A 14053-nucleotide genomic window follows, 5' to 3' on the forward strand; every position below is an offset into this window, starting at 1 on the left:
TAATACCTAACCGTGTGATTGTATTACGTTCTATCAGTAATTCCCTTCTCGCTGGTATTTTTGAAGCAGTCATCTATTTTAGAGATGAAAGAGTTAACGTGGTTTAGAGAAGTGAGAATTAGGAAGTGTTTACATTTTGGTTAAATCTTAATATTTCTTGTCTTATAAATGCTTCCTCTGCGGATTCAACATTATTTATTATTACAGAGTTTATAGAATTTCTTTGCCATCTTCTTTTTTCCATGTTACAGAAATAAGCTGTTTTCTCACCTTCCTCAGTCCATTTGGCTCCGGATCGGAAGAAGGCTCCTTTAGTTTTTATGTACGTATTATCCAACGTTATTTGAAGGGTTACAACGTTTTGCTCGTGGTGATGATGTGTAATTTAGTCCTGTGAGAGTGATGGGAGTCATCTCAGAAGCATAAGTGTGTGTGTGTTCATAATTTCAGTCCATGCAAAATTTGCTGATTTCAGAAGCATAAATCAGTATCGGCAAACATCGGTTATCGGCCACAACAGTGATATTAACTCATTCACCGCCAATGACGACTAAAGTCGCCATTTGCATTTTTTATTTTTTTATTTTTTTTACTGTGTGGGCGTCAGACGAGCCCCCGCACCGTGAGAACAAATATCCCAGCTCTAAAGCCGATCTTCATCTGCGTACGTCACACGTCACGTGATCAGGAAGCAGAACATCCATGTGTTAGGAGATCGTTTTGGGCCGCTGCTGTGAAGAAAGTGAGGCGCGAACCGGAAAAGCTTCTGCCGATCACAATTCAACAACGGATTATGAAAGAACGGATAAAGCTCGAAACGCGCGGATTCTTCCTGATGTAAGAGGTGAGTCTCCGCCTTGTTTTGGTTGTTTTGGCGTCGACATCATGCTAGCGCACAACGTTCTGTTACTCTTAAAAAAACGGTGAGAAACGCTGGCAGCAAATGAGTTAATGCCGGATATCTGTATCGGTGCACCCCTAGAATTAACCAGTGGCCCACAATATCATTCTCGTGTGAGATAATTTAGCCTGAAGTTTTTCAACAGGATGGCAACCCCAGCTGATCTGGAGGAGCCTAGAGGAAAAAAGGCTTCATCGCCTCACTGATTAGTCCAAAGTTTCCTGTCTTGTTTAGAGCTTCCTGTGAGAAGATGAGGCTTTTCCTATTAGTAATCTCCATTAACCCTCTAGCTTTAACAGAGATCAACAGGAGTTTGCTGCTTATAATAAACATAATGAACAAAATCATGAACGATACAGGATTAACTTACCGAAAGTAGAAGAAGAGATCATTTCTATAGCGCCTCAGGATAAAAATCACGAAGCGCTTCACAAAAACAAAAAATGTAAAATATAAAAAAGAATTTAGAAAATGATTAAAAATGTTTTAAATGAGCAAAAAATAAACAATCGTGATTAAAAATGTAAAGAAAGAGAGAGAGTGAGCAGAAAAGAGGGAAATCAGTGGAACATGGGGGGAGCAGAACAAGGAGAGGTTGATGAAGGTCGCACCAAAGCCTGTGATAAAGTAATAAGGGAGCCTTGGTAGCAATCCCCAAAGCTGGTAATCTGAACTCATTGTATTCTAGTTTGTGTATCTGCATCACCATACAACTACATATATATGTAAATATACATATTTGTGCCCTTCTTCACTTACATGTCTGTTAAATCTGGCTAGGGTGTAACACGCTGTCTGTTGATGAAGGCACACGGACCTTTAAAGGTGGTTTTCAGACGTGCTTTTCTTGCTTGTTCCACCCTAGGCCACACAGCAAGACGTGCTTCACGGCCCTCCTTCATGAGGTCGTTGATGATTCGGTTGTTGAGCTTTCAGCAGGTGGGATGTTGTTTTGTGGATCTCCAAATTTCATCTCTGTAGACACGGCTGGTGAATTGTATGATTTGTTTGGGTGGTCTGAGGCCGATATGGCAAACAGAGTCCAGAATAATAACTTTCTCCTTCAAGCTGGGTTGGATCTTCTCAATGACGTTCGATACGCTTAAGTCTTACATCTTCTTCTTTGTCTTCCTTTAAGCCTTTGAGCCGTAGGTTCCACTTTCTTTTGTATCAGTCAAGGTTGGATGGTTGGTTTTCCAAATGTTCAACTTTTTCGGTTAAGACTTAAATTGTAATTTTGAGCTGACTTATTTGCTTTTCCAACTGCTTATTTTTCTCGTCACGATCTTGGCGACTCGAAGCGCGCTGTTGGATTCATTAGTCAGTTTCTTCTCCTCCTTTTTGTTTTGTGTGGTGTTATGGGTTTGCAGGGTGATGATAATGGCTTTTTATTCCCTTTTGAGTTGGTATCCATATTGTCCGAACCAAGGCAGTCATGAGTTAGTAGGGTTTTGTTGTTAGCTTTAGCCATTTTCTTATTTTATGTATAGATTCACCCACACTTGAAATGTAGTAGAGACTCATTGTTCCAGTTGTAAAGGGTAGTATTATATTTCTGGTGAGTTTTTTAATGTTAATATTTCTTAAATCCGTCTGATCTTTGTGGTTGCTCCCGGAGCACCTTACAAAACGATTGCAGGTGTTATCTTCGACCAGGACATGTCATTCAAATCCCAGGTTTCACAGGTTTGTAGGATTTCCTTTTTCCACCTTTGGAATATTGCTAAGATTAGAAGCATCCTTTCCAGGAGTGATGCTGAAAAACTAGTTCATGCATTTATTACATCAAGACTGGATTACTGTAATTCATTACTCTCATGAAGTCCACAGAATGTAGTTAAAAGTCTTCAGCTTGTCCAAAATGCTGCAGCTAGAGTTCTGATGAGAATTAAAAAGAGAGATCATATCTCTCCTGTCTTAGCTTCCCTACATTGGCTACCTGTTAAATTCAGAATAGATTTTAAGATCCTTCTTCTCACATATAAAGCTCTTAATAATCAAGCTCCATCATACATCAGTGATCTGATTGTTCCATATGTTCCTAACCGAGCACTTCGCTCTCAGACTGCAGGTCTACTGGTGGTTCCCAGAATATCTAAAATTAGGATGGGAGGCAGATCTTTTAGTTATCAGGCTCCTCTCCTGTGGAACCAGCTCCCAGTTTTAGTCCGTGAGGCAGACACCTTGTCTACTTTTAAGAATAGGCTTAAAACATTTTTATTTGATAGGGCCTATGGTTAAAATCTGATGTTAGCCTAAATCTGGACAAGTGGGGGAGTAGATGGAGGTGGAGTGTACAGTCGGTAAAGACGGCTCTCCCTTGCCCTGCCTCCAACATGCCTCCATCTAAATAGGATAGATTCTCCAGAGTTATCTCTGTAGTTATGCTGCTATAGGCTTAGACTGCTGGAGGATACACTGACCACTTCCCACACTCGACTGCTTTCTTCTACAATCTGCTCTTTAACTGTATTATTTCCTGCTATTTCAACTGTTAACTTTATTTTCTCTCTAAGTGTTTTTCTCCCCAGAAGAAGCTACAACGATGTTCTGCTGAGCTGTGGTGGCCTCATGGAGGGGGCCATCGTCTAGCACACTGCTGCTAACCACTTAAACATTCTCCCTCTCCTGATAATAATTTTTTACTCTCTTTGACATTGAATGTGCTACTACTAGTTTACCTGTTTAATTATAGGTTCACTAAGAGATCACAATGTAACCACACACTACTTGGTGTGTGTGTGTGTGTGCCTGCTCTGTCTTCTCCATCCCCAGTGAGTCATGGAGGATGGCTGTTTATACTGAGCCAGGATTCTCTGGAGGTTTCTTCCTGTTAAAAGGGAGTTTTCCTCTCCACTGTCGCTGCATGCTTGCTTAGTATGAGGATTGCTGTAAAGACTCTGACACTAGTCAGTGACTTGATGCAACCTGCTGGGTTCCTTATATAGGAAACTTGTTACTGATTGGCTTAATGAGCTGACCTGTGTTGGGATGTTTACTGTGTGAAGGTCCTTGAGACGACTCTGGTCCTGATGTGGAGCTTTATAAATAAACTTGAATTATTTCCTTTTGCTTCCATTCTGCTTCAACAACTCCTAACTATACTACTGCAGGTTGTCTTGGACGTCTGCTGATGTCATTTCCTACTGAGTTACGACCAATCGGTGTGCTAACCAACGTTCCGCTCAGCGACTCCTCCGAGCCATTTCCAGTACAGACCCCTGATCAGGTACTCGTGGAGACATGCACTTGTCGGGAAGTTCCTGCACATTTACTCTGAAGTTATCCAAAAAGGTTTTAACCAAAGGCAACTGGACTTCTTAACCAGAAGTCCATGTCCTTTTAGATTCCTACGACCTGGATGGCTGAGAACCGTCACCCTGCAGGTGAGTAAACACACCCCCCCCCCCCCCCCCCTCCCATCTGATATTAAAATGGTAACAAAAACCAGGAGGCATGTACAAACAGGACAGTTTTATTTTTATTGGAAGACCATCTTGGAAACAAACAAAAACACGGAACACCATCGCCATGGCAACAACCCCTCTTCCTCCCATCTGCTGTTATCACGGCACTCATCAGGTCAGAGGATAGTTATGAGCGTCAGGTTGTCCCGGTCACGCTGCAGAAACCCTCACGTAGAAACATGAGTCCAGATAAAAATAAGCTTCATTAGAGTTGAAACTTACGGTCTGATTTATAAATATTTACATCATCTAGACCTCTGAGGGAATAAAAAAAGTCCTTTTAGGATTATTTCTGAACTCTTTCCTTCTGTTTCCTGCATTAAAAGTAGGAACAAAAGTTCAAATCCATCCTTGCTTTCTGCGTCTGACTGGAGTTCACCTCCTGATGGTTTCTTCTGAGACGGGCAGAAATATTAAAAATAACGTCTCGGACCTAAAAGACAACAGAAGAGACACAAACGGGAACGGACACCAAAGTGTTTCGTATTTAACGGTGAAATCGTCCTCATGCTTCCCTTCATCTCCGACTCTCCAAACCTCTCATCTGCAGAACCCAGTTTCTGTTTCTTACAGAAGAGGGTCAGGTGACACATCCGGGCCAATCACGGCCCGGTCTGCGTGTTATTGCTTCATGCTGTTCTTGATGGTCCACCTCTGACCCGAGCAGGGCTGCAGCACCAGCAGGTGGCCGAAGTAAACGTTGGCCGGTACCACCTCCAGGCAGCGTCCTGTGGCTCGGTTAGTGATGGAGTCGTTCTGCCCAGCCGGAGAAAGCGGGGTTAGGGTTAGTCCTAAACACCAAACATCTAAATCCACATGAGACCTTCCGATTAAGAACTACAGATCTGAGCTTTTCCTGCTAGGCTAACGGATCAAACTGAAGTGGGCGGAGCTCCTTCTGCATCTCACCTGGGAGAAACTCCACATTTTCTGTCTGACGTTTGTCACTTTGTCGCAGTCGAGGAGCTGTGGGAAGCTGCTGAGCTGATCGTCCACCACACAGCGAGTGTCCTCCCCAGTGCTGCCAAGTGGACCCAGGAACAGCCGGCCATCTTTGGTGTATCGTCCCAACTGGAGGAGAAACCCAAACCGGCTCAGGTAAAGTCTCCCTGAGGCCTACAAACATCTTCTGAGACCTGCTTTTCTGACTTAAAGGCCTCCAAAGTGCTTCACCCTGGTGGTGGTGAGCTGCATCCTAGCCACAGCAGCCCAAAGAGCTTCTTTACACTTTCGTCATCGCTGTGGGATAAAAGCAAAGATGCAGCAACAACTAATCCTGGCAGGAACTTCCCGCAGCAGCAGGGAATTTTTATCCTGCTTTGAAGCACAGGAAGTGTTTTTGTTCCACTAACGTGTTTACAGCCGGTTTTCCTGTAAATCAGCCTTATCCGTAGGAATCTGGCTCAAACACGGCGAGCCTGTTTCTGCTGGAGAAGCCCAGCTTTAGATGGTCTGTATCTGTAGAGCACCCTGTGAGGGTTCTACAACCCCCCAATATGGCGCGGTATGGGGGCCAAAATTAAGACTACTGCCCAGCAGCAGGAGGATATATAAATTCTGAAGCAAACTACCGACCTGATGAATGATAAGCTGGCACCGGTAACTGAGAGGCTGGCACTGCTTACTGAGAAATAGCACCTTTACGGCGTTACTACTAGATACGCTAGGGACAAGCAGCACTCGGCTGGTCATTGACTGGTTCAAACATTCCCTCTGCTGTCTATTAGCATGGATAGGCTAGCCATTAGCGTGCCTAGGCTGGCCACTAGCTGGATTTCCTACCTCCTCGACGGACCATAAGCATGGATAGGGTGGCGTTAGCATCAGAGAGGCTAGGCATTAGCATGTCTCGGAGAGTCACTAGTCAGCTAGTGGCCAGCCTAGGCATGCTAATGGTTAGCCTCTCCGATGCTAATGCCAGCCTATCCATGCTAATGGTCCATCAAGGGGGTAGGAAATCCAGCTGGTGGCCAGCCTAGGTACACTAATGGCTAGCCTCTCCAATGCTAACACCAGCTCGTCCAGGCTAACGCTAGCCTATCCATGCTAATAGACAGCAGAGGGAGTGCTTGAACCAGTCAATGACCAGCCGAGTGCTGCTAGTCCCTAGCGTATCTAGTAGTAACGCCGTAAAGGTGCTATTTCTCAGTAAGCAGCGCCAGCCTCTCAGTTACCGGCGCCAGCTTATCATTAATCAGATCAGTGGTTTGCTTCGGAACTCATATAGCCTCCTGCTGCTGGGCAGTAGTCTTAATTTTGGCCCCCATACCGCGCCATACCCCAAGGCGCTTTACAACACCAGTAGGGACAAGCTGCGATACAGCCACGGCAGGTTAGATGTCTAGCCCAAGGACACAACAGCAGCATTGTCTGGTCAGAGCCGGGATCAAACCGGCAACCTTCTCATTACAGACCTGCTCTACCAGCTGCTGTCATATCTGTAACACCTTTGTGATGCGGGACCCTGCTGCAGAAGGTCCCACTAGAAACGAGGGTGGGAAGGTGGATGAGGGGGCTACAGGGGTAAGCCTGCGGCTGTCAGGAAACTCCTGCTTTAATAACACGTCCCTCATTCTGTCTGCAGATCCCTGAAGTTGACGTTTGTGTCGCTCAGAGCTGAGAAACCCGCCGACTCGGTTTTAGACACGAGTGCAAAAACAAACGTTTAGCTGTGACAGCAGGATTTTCTCCAGCGTGCATCAGTCAGCTGTTCTACCTGAGAACCCCAGCCGTGACACGGGTGCAGCGTGGCGGTGTGGTTCTCCTTCACGCCTTGATCCATGCACAGGTGGCTCACTTTAGCGTTACGGATCTGGAACCAAAGAACATTCCTCTGAGCTGCAGACGGGATCTCCCAGCATGCTTTGTGTCAGACGGCTGATGACTCACCTCGCCGTAGAACAGCGTGTTGTTGTACCTCCTCATCTCTGGGTAAACGTTGTCCAGGTACCACTTAAAGCTCTTACACTGCAGACTCTTCCTCAGAGACACCCTCTGGGACACGTCTCCATAATCGATGCCATGGTTCTGCAACAGGAAGCAGAAGCGTTACTGCAGGCCTGTTTCGGTCTACCAATCCAACGAGTCCCGAGTCCCCTCCACATCTTACCCTCCAGTCCATCGGTCCCAGCGTGCTCTCTATAATTAATGCTTCTCTGGTCTCTGGTCAGGTTCCTGCTTACTTTAAGAACGCTGTAATCCACCCGCTTCTTACAAAACCGAGTCTCGACCCCTCTCTCCATAACAGCTTCAGACCCATCTCTAAACTTCCGTTCATCTCCAAGATCTTGGAAAAGGTTGTGGCTAAACAACTCACAGCTGCTCTTGATGAACATAACATCTATGATAGCTTCCAGTCAGGTTTTCCTAGAGCTCATTCTACTGAAACAGCTCTTCTTAGGGTCTCTAATGACCTTCTGACTCACAGTGATGCAGGGGACTGTTCTGTTCTGGTCCTGCTGGACCTGACTGCAGCCTTTGACACTGTTGACCATCACCTGCTACTGGAGAGGCTGAGAGACTGGGTAGGCCTATCAGGATCTGCTCTGGAGTGGTTCTCCTCTTATCTCTCTGAGCGCTCCTGCTCTGTGGCCGTCTCCAAGTTTAGGTCCTCCACCACCTCTCTTACCCATGGTGTCCCACAAGGTTCTGTGCTGGGGCCTCTGCTCTTCCTCCTCTATCTGCTTCCTCTTCAGCACATCCTGAGCTCCTTCAAAGGAATCTCCTACCATCTTTATGCAGATGACATCCAACTGTACATCTCCTTTAAGCCCCATGAGATGTCTAAGCTGCAGCTGTTACACACCTGCTTAGACTCTATTAAAGCCTGGATGGTGGGAGCTTTCTTCAGCTGAATGAAGGTAAGACTGAGATCCTCATCTGTGCCCCAGACAGCTGGTTCTCAAAGTCAGAGACTCTCTTGGTCAGCTTGCTTCTCACACCAAACCTTCTGTCAGGAATCTTGGTGTGACCTTTGACCCAGCTCTCACCCTGGATTCTCATGTCAGTTCTCTTGTTGGCTCTTCCTTCTTCCATCTCAGGAACGTTGCTAAGCTGAGTCCCATTCTGTCCCGCTCTGAACTTGAGACAGTTCTCCACACCTTCATCTCCTCACGCTTAGACTACTGTAACTCTCTTTTCACGTGTCTGAGCAGAACCTCCCTGAACCGTCTACAGGTGGTTCAGAACGCCTGTGCTCTGCTTCTGACCAAGTCCTCCAAACACACCCACATCACCCCGCTTCTCCTCCAGGCTAAGGGTCAAAGGTGACAGATCATCTGCTGCTGTGGCCCCCAGACTCTGGACTCAGTGGTCTCCTTTAAACTCACCTGTTCAGGCTTTGGTGGGACCTTCTTGTTCGGCTCTTTCTACCTTTGCTAGGATCCACTGATTTCCCTTTCCTTGTGATTTTTAGCTTGAGGCCACGTATAAAAGATGTTCTTTCTTTCTAGTGGAAACGTTTGGATATTTGAGTGTGAAAGCCTCTGTTGGACCTTTTTCAGGTTAATCTTAGTTATGGGCGGGATTTGTGGCTCATTACCGGTTTAACCTGTTTAGGTGGGAATTGTTTTCTTCACTGAAATGTTAATAAAACTTATTTAACTCTACGTGTAACGTCTTTATTCCTACACACTAGACTTAAACAGGACATATAAGAGGCTGGGGGTTTGCCCGGGATCTGAAGCCATAGAAGGGCAAAGCTTGATGTGTGTCTGATTCTGACGTGTAAGACTGGGTCTCACCTCCATAGGGATGTTCCAGGCCAGGTATACGTTAGACTTGTAGTCATCCATCCAGACCTCCGCCACACGCAGAGCGTTACGCCGCATGTGGAACACTATGTTGCTGTGGTACGGCTTCTTTATTCTGGCGATGTGAGCCACCCTGGAGCAAGGCAGCACCTCCATGCTGCCTCCGCACAGCCACACCTGCAGGAAGGACGACAGCGGATCAGAGGCGGTTCAGTAAAATCACAAACTTCTAAATGATCCGAGTTATTTCTGAGTTAATTAGATTAAAATTCTAATTAAAAACATTCTAGTTCTTTTTTTTCTTTTCAGCAGTTAAATAGATTTGAAGTCCTGCCAGTTTTGTGTGACCCGTTTATGCTTCGCTGGTCCTGCAGGACCTCTAATGGGTCTCTGTGGAGCAGCAGAACTACTGATAAATGCAGAGGTCAAGGGTTAACACACAAACCCTGATGCCCAGCTCTATGTTCTCGCCCCCGTAGACGTCCATGCCCGAGTCCAGTAGACCTAGCTCTCCAAAGTAGTCCCGGTTGGTCACGAAGGAGCAGCCAATCATGGCAGGAGTTCTGTAAACATCAGAACCGTTACTCCTGGAGCATCTCGGGTTTAAAAAGATCTACAAGAAAACAGTCAGCAGGAAATGTTGGCACCAGCGCCATGTGACCCGGCTTACCTGATGGGAGCAGACATGTCGCCCTCGTCCCACCACTGTTTGGGCGGGTTGATGTACATGCACCACAGCTCCCAGTTGTAGCCATGGCCCGAGTTCTCGTAGCGCTCCACCTCAAAGGTGTCGTGCTTGATGTTGTCGATGGAGGGCAGGATGATTCGCTTGTGGTCCTCTCTGATCCTGGCGAGTACGGGCTCGGCCCTGACCGCAGAAACACGAGATAGCGGATTATGTTTGGCACCGGGTTGGGAAGGGGCTTTACAAACAAACAAACTAATGTTCATGATGTCTCTTTATTGTTGAAGCTCTCAATTGGCTAAAAAGTTATTTGAGTAACAGAGCTCAGTATGTCCAGTTGGGTTATCACAAGTCTAGCGGTCTCGAAGTTCACTGTGGAGTTCCGCAAGGGTCGGTACTTGGCCCAAAGTTATTTCTTTTATATATAAATGATATTTACACAACTTCAAAATTATTTAAATTTATTATGTTTGCTGATGATACAAATATTTTGTGTTCAGCAGAAGATATACAGCAACTTATACTAAAGGTCCAGAATGAATTGAGTAAGCTTAAGAATTGGTTTGAGAAAAACAAACTGTCGTTAAATGTCAGCACAACAAAGTTTATGTTATTTGGAAATAAAAGAAGTAGTAAAGAAATCTATTTGACTGTTAATGAAATAGCCATTGAAAGAGTGTATGAAATTAAGTTTTTGGGGATATTGATTGATCATAAGCTCTGTTGGAAGCCATACATACAATATGTGTGTTCTAAATTAGCCAGAAGCATTGGGATAATAAATAAAACAAGGTATTCTCTACCACAGAAAGCACTACACACACTTTATTGTACTATGATTCTACCATACTTATCATATTGTGTAGAAGTATGGGGCAATACTTATAAATCTAATTTATCAAAGATTTGTGTTCTCCAAAAAAGAGTGGTAAGGATAATTACAAATTCTGCATATAGAGATCATACAACTCCATTATTCTATAATTCCAGTTTACTCAAATTTTTTGACTTAATTCAATTTAAAACTGCCCTAGTACCGTATAGGGCCATGATGGGTGTACTGCCGTGTAATTTGCAAAGGATGTTTAAAACTCATGAAGAAGGTTATGAATTGAGAGGCGTTAAAAACTTCATTTTTCCATTATACCGAACAACTATGAAAAGTATGTGTGTATCTGTGTGTGGTATCAAACTGTGGAACAAACTTGATGTGACTTTAAAATTATGTAAAAACATTAGATCATTTAAAATGTTGTATGAACAACTTATAATTAAAAAGCATAAATAGCAAGTGATAAAAATGGTAATTGGCTTCAAATGGAATATTTTGTTTTTGTTGTTTATTGGTTTTGTTTTCTTTTTCTGTAGATTCATGTGAACAATTGTTTTGCAACTGTCTTTTTATGTAGCAAGGTGAAGATAGAACGACCTGCATAAAGAAAAGTTTTTTTTTTTTTTTTCAAATTTGTTAATGTGAGCAAATGTGATTTATTAACTGAATTGGGGCTGGACTAGATAAGCTTTTGCTTCTTCCAGTTCCCTCTCAAATGGTTTTATGTTATTGTATGTTTTGTATTGTTTCATTCAACAGCATATGTTTATCATATTCCACATTTAAAAAAAAATAAATAAAAATTTATGCACCAGGAATATGGGGGAGTGCATATGCAATTTCATGTTTTCGATGGTTTGAGATAAATAAATAAATATACAGACACAGTTATACATTATATATGGAGTTCTGATTATACTGTAGGGTGTGTTATTGGGAGTTTATAATGTGATTTTTACAAATAAATTCTTGCTAACCTCAAAATCTCAGCAAAGACAAAATTGTGGGGACCCCCCTTGGGGGGTCCTGACCCCCCATTTGGGAGCCCCTGCTCTACTGCACAAAGCTGACTTACATTAATGACTCAGGTTTTGTGCAGGAATCTCAAAATTAAGACCTTCTAAAAATAAATTCAAGACCATCACAAAGAGCTAATCAACCTTTAAACACTGCACGGCTTCGTTTTCCACGTCCTGACGGGTTACGTCACATCCGGGACAGCGAGACTGTAGAAAGCCACGTGGTACAAAAATGCTGACCGCGCGCATAGAAGAGCAAAAAAATATGTTTTTAGTTTAAATGCATTTATTTTTCATCCCTGTGAACTCAGAGGCCGTCCCTTCTGTATTAAAACACGTTTCTTTTACTGGTCGGATGAAATATGCTGATTATTTGAGAGGAGTTTTGGGTTTTCATGAGCTGTACGCCAAAATCATCAATATTAGAAACAAAAGGCTTGAACTACTTCAGTTGTGTGTAATGAATCTGATATATATGAAAGTCTAATGTTTACAGACAATAATGAACTTTATCACAATATGCTAATGTTTTGAGAAGGACCTGTATTTCCATTTGAAAACGTCGATCAGCTGCAGTTCAGATTATTCCAGAAGCTAATTCTAGGTGGATTATTGGTGCTTTTTGTTTTCATCTTTCTACTCAAACAGGAACTTACCAAGAGGGAGTAAACTCCACATGAGCATCAAAAAAGCCCGTAACTTCAGCAGTGGCCACCTTCCAGCCCTCGATCCTGGCCCGGATCAGCCCCTCTCTCTTCTGGTTCCGTACGATCTTTACCAGACCCGGGTAGCGCTTGTTCACGTACTCCTCCAGCGGGCCTTTCAGCTGCTCTGTAGAACAGGACAAAACAGAGGTTAAAGCATCGTCCATCCTCAAAACCTTCAGATTATGACAACTGGTTATAAGATTATAGATTCAACTCAATCCAGTTCATTTCTAAAGCACCAAGTCACGACCAGAGTCGTCTCAAGGACCTGCACACAGTAAACAACACAGGTCAGGTCACTAAGCCAATCAGTAACAAGTTTCCTATATAAGGAACCCAGCAGGTTGCAGAGTCACTGACTAGTGTCAGAGTCTTTACAGCAATCCTCATACTAAGCAAGCATGCAGCGACAGTGGAGAGGAAAACTCCCTTTTAACAGGAAGAAACCTCCAGAGAATCCTGGCTCAGTATAAGCAGCCATCCTCCACGACTCACTGGGGATGGAGAAGACAGAGCAGCGAGATGAACCGGGTCTGGTAGGAACCACTACGTGACTCGACTTATCGATCGGCGGTGATCCATCTTAAACAGGAAACAGGAAGCAGGAACATCATGTTTTCATCACCTGAGTCCAGAGACTCTGACCCAGTAAACACACTCAAACAAGTACGCACACCATACGTACCACATAGTGTTTCTATGGCTGCGTTGTGAATTCTTAGTAGATATTGTATTTAGTGAATCTATAATTAATTCAACATCGTCGTCGTCGTCTTCCTCCGCTTATCCGGGTCCGGGTCGCAGGGGCAACATCCCAATTAGGGAGCTCCAGGCCGTCCTCTCCCCGGCCTTGTCCACCAGCTCCTCCGGCAGGACCCCAAGGCGTTCCCGGACCAGATTGGAGATGTAACCTCTCCAACGTGTCCTGGGTCGACCCGGGGGCCTTCTGCCGGCAGGACATGCCCGAAACACCTCCCCGGGGAGGCGTCCAGGAGGCATCCTGACCAGATGCCCAAACCACCTCAACTGGCTCCTTTCGATCCGGAGGAGCAGCGGTTCTATTCCGAGTCCGAGTCTAAGGCTGAGCCCGGCCACCCTACGGAGGAAACTCATTTCGGCCGCTTGTATCCGCGATCTCGTTCTTTCGGTCATTACCCAAAGCTCATGACCATAGGTGAGGATTGGGACGTAGATCGACCGGTAAATCGAGAGCCTGGCTTTCTGGCTCAGCTCCCTCTTCCCCACGACAGATCGGCTCAGCGTCCGCATCACTGCAGACGCCGAACCAATCCGCCTGTCGATCTCCCGATCCCTCCTACCATCACTCGTGAACAAGACCCCGAGATACTTAAACTCCTCCACTTGAGGTAGGACCTCTCCCCCGACCCGGAGGTGGCAAGCCACCCTTTTCCGGTCGAGAACCATGGTCTCAGATTTGGAGGTGCTGATTCTCATCCCAGCCGCTTCACATTCGGCCGCGAACCTACCCAGCAAGAGCTGAAGGTCAGAGCTGGATGAAGCTAGGAGGACCACATCATCCGCAAAAAGCAGAGACGAGATTCTCCTGCCACCAAACTCGACACACTCCACACCACGGCTGCGCCTAGAAATTCTGTCCATAAAAGTGATGAACAGAACCGGTGACAAAGGGCAGCCCTGGCGGAGTCCAACCCTCACTGGGAACAGGTCCG

At 45.0% G+C, this 14053-nt stretch overlaps 1 protein-coding gene across 1 annotated transcript in view; it reads right to left on the reverse strand.

The window, feature by feature from the left end:
• Window positions 1–4360: 4360 nt before the first annotated feature.
• galnt17 (polypeptide N-acetylgalactosaminyltransferase 17) overlaps window positions 4361–14053 on the reverse strand; it is a 44837-nt gene continuing 35144 nt past the window's right edge. The window contains exons 4-11 of the mRNA XM_054743339.2: window positions 12312–12486; window positions 9790–9987; window positions 9565–9682; window positions 9111–9296; window positions 7258–7395; window positions 7085–7180; window positions 5278–5439; window positions 4361–5124 (exon numbers count right to left, since the gene is read on the reverse strand). Of these exons, the coding sequence (XP_054599314.1) occupies window positions 4990–5124; window positions 5278–5439; window positions 7085–7180; window positions 7258–7395; window positions 9111–9296; window positions 9565–9682; window positions 9790–9987; window positions 12312–12486 (1208 nt within the window). The 3' untranslated portion in view covers window positions 4361–4989. The remainder of the gene's footprint in view (window positions 5125–5277; window positions 5440–7084; window positions 7181–7257; window positions 7396–9110; window positions 9297–9564; window positions 9683–9789; window positions 9988–12311; window positions 12487–14053) is intronic.

Source organism: Nothobranchius furzeri, chromosome 13 (genome assembly GCF_043380555.1).
Source record: "Nothobranchius furzeri strain GRZ-AD chromosome 13, NfurGRZ-RIMD1, whole genome shotgun sequence".
Lineage (NCBI taxonomy): Eukaryota > Metazoa > Chordata > Actinopteri > Cyprinodontiformes > Nothobranchiidae > Nothobranchius > Nothobranchius furzeri.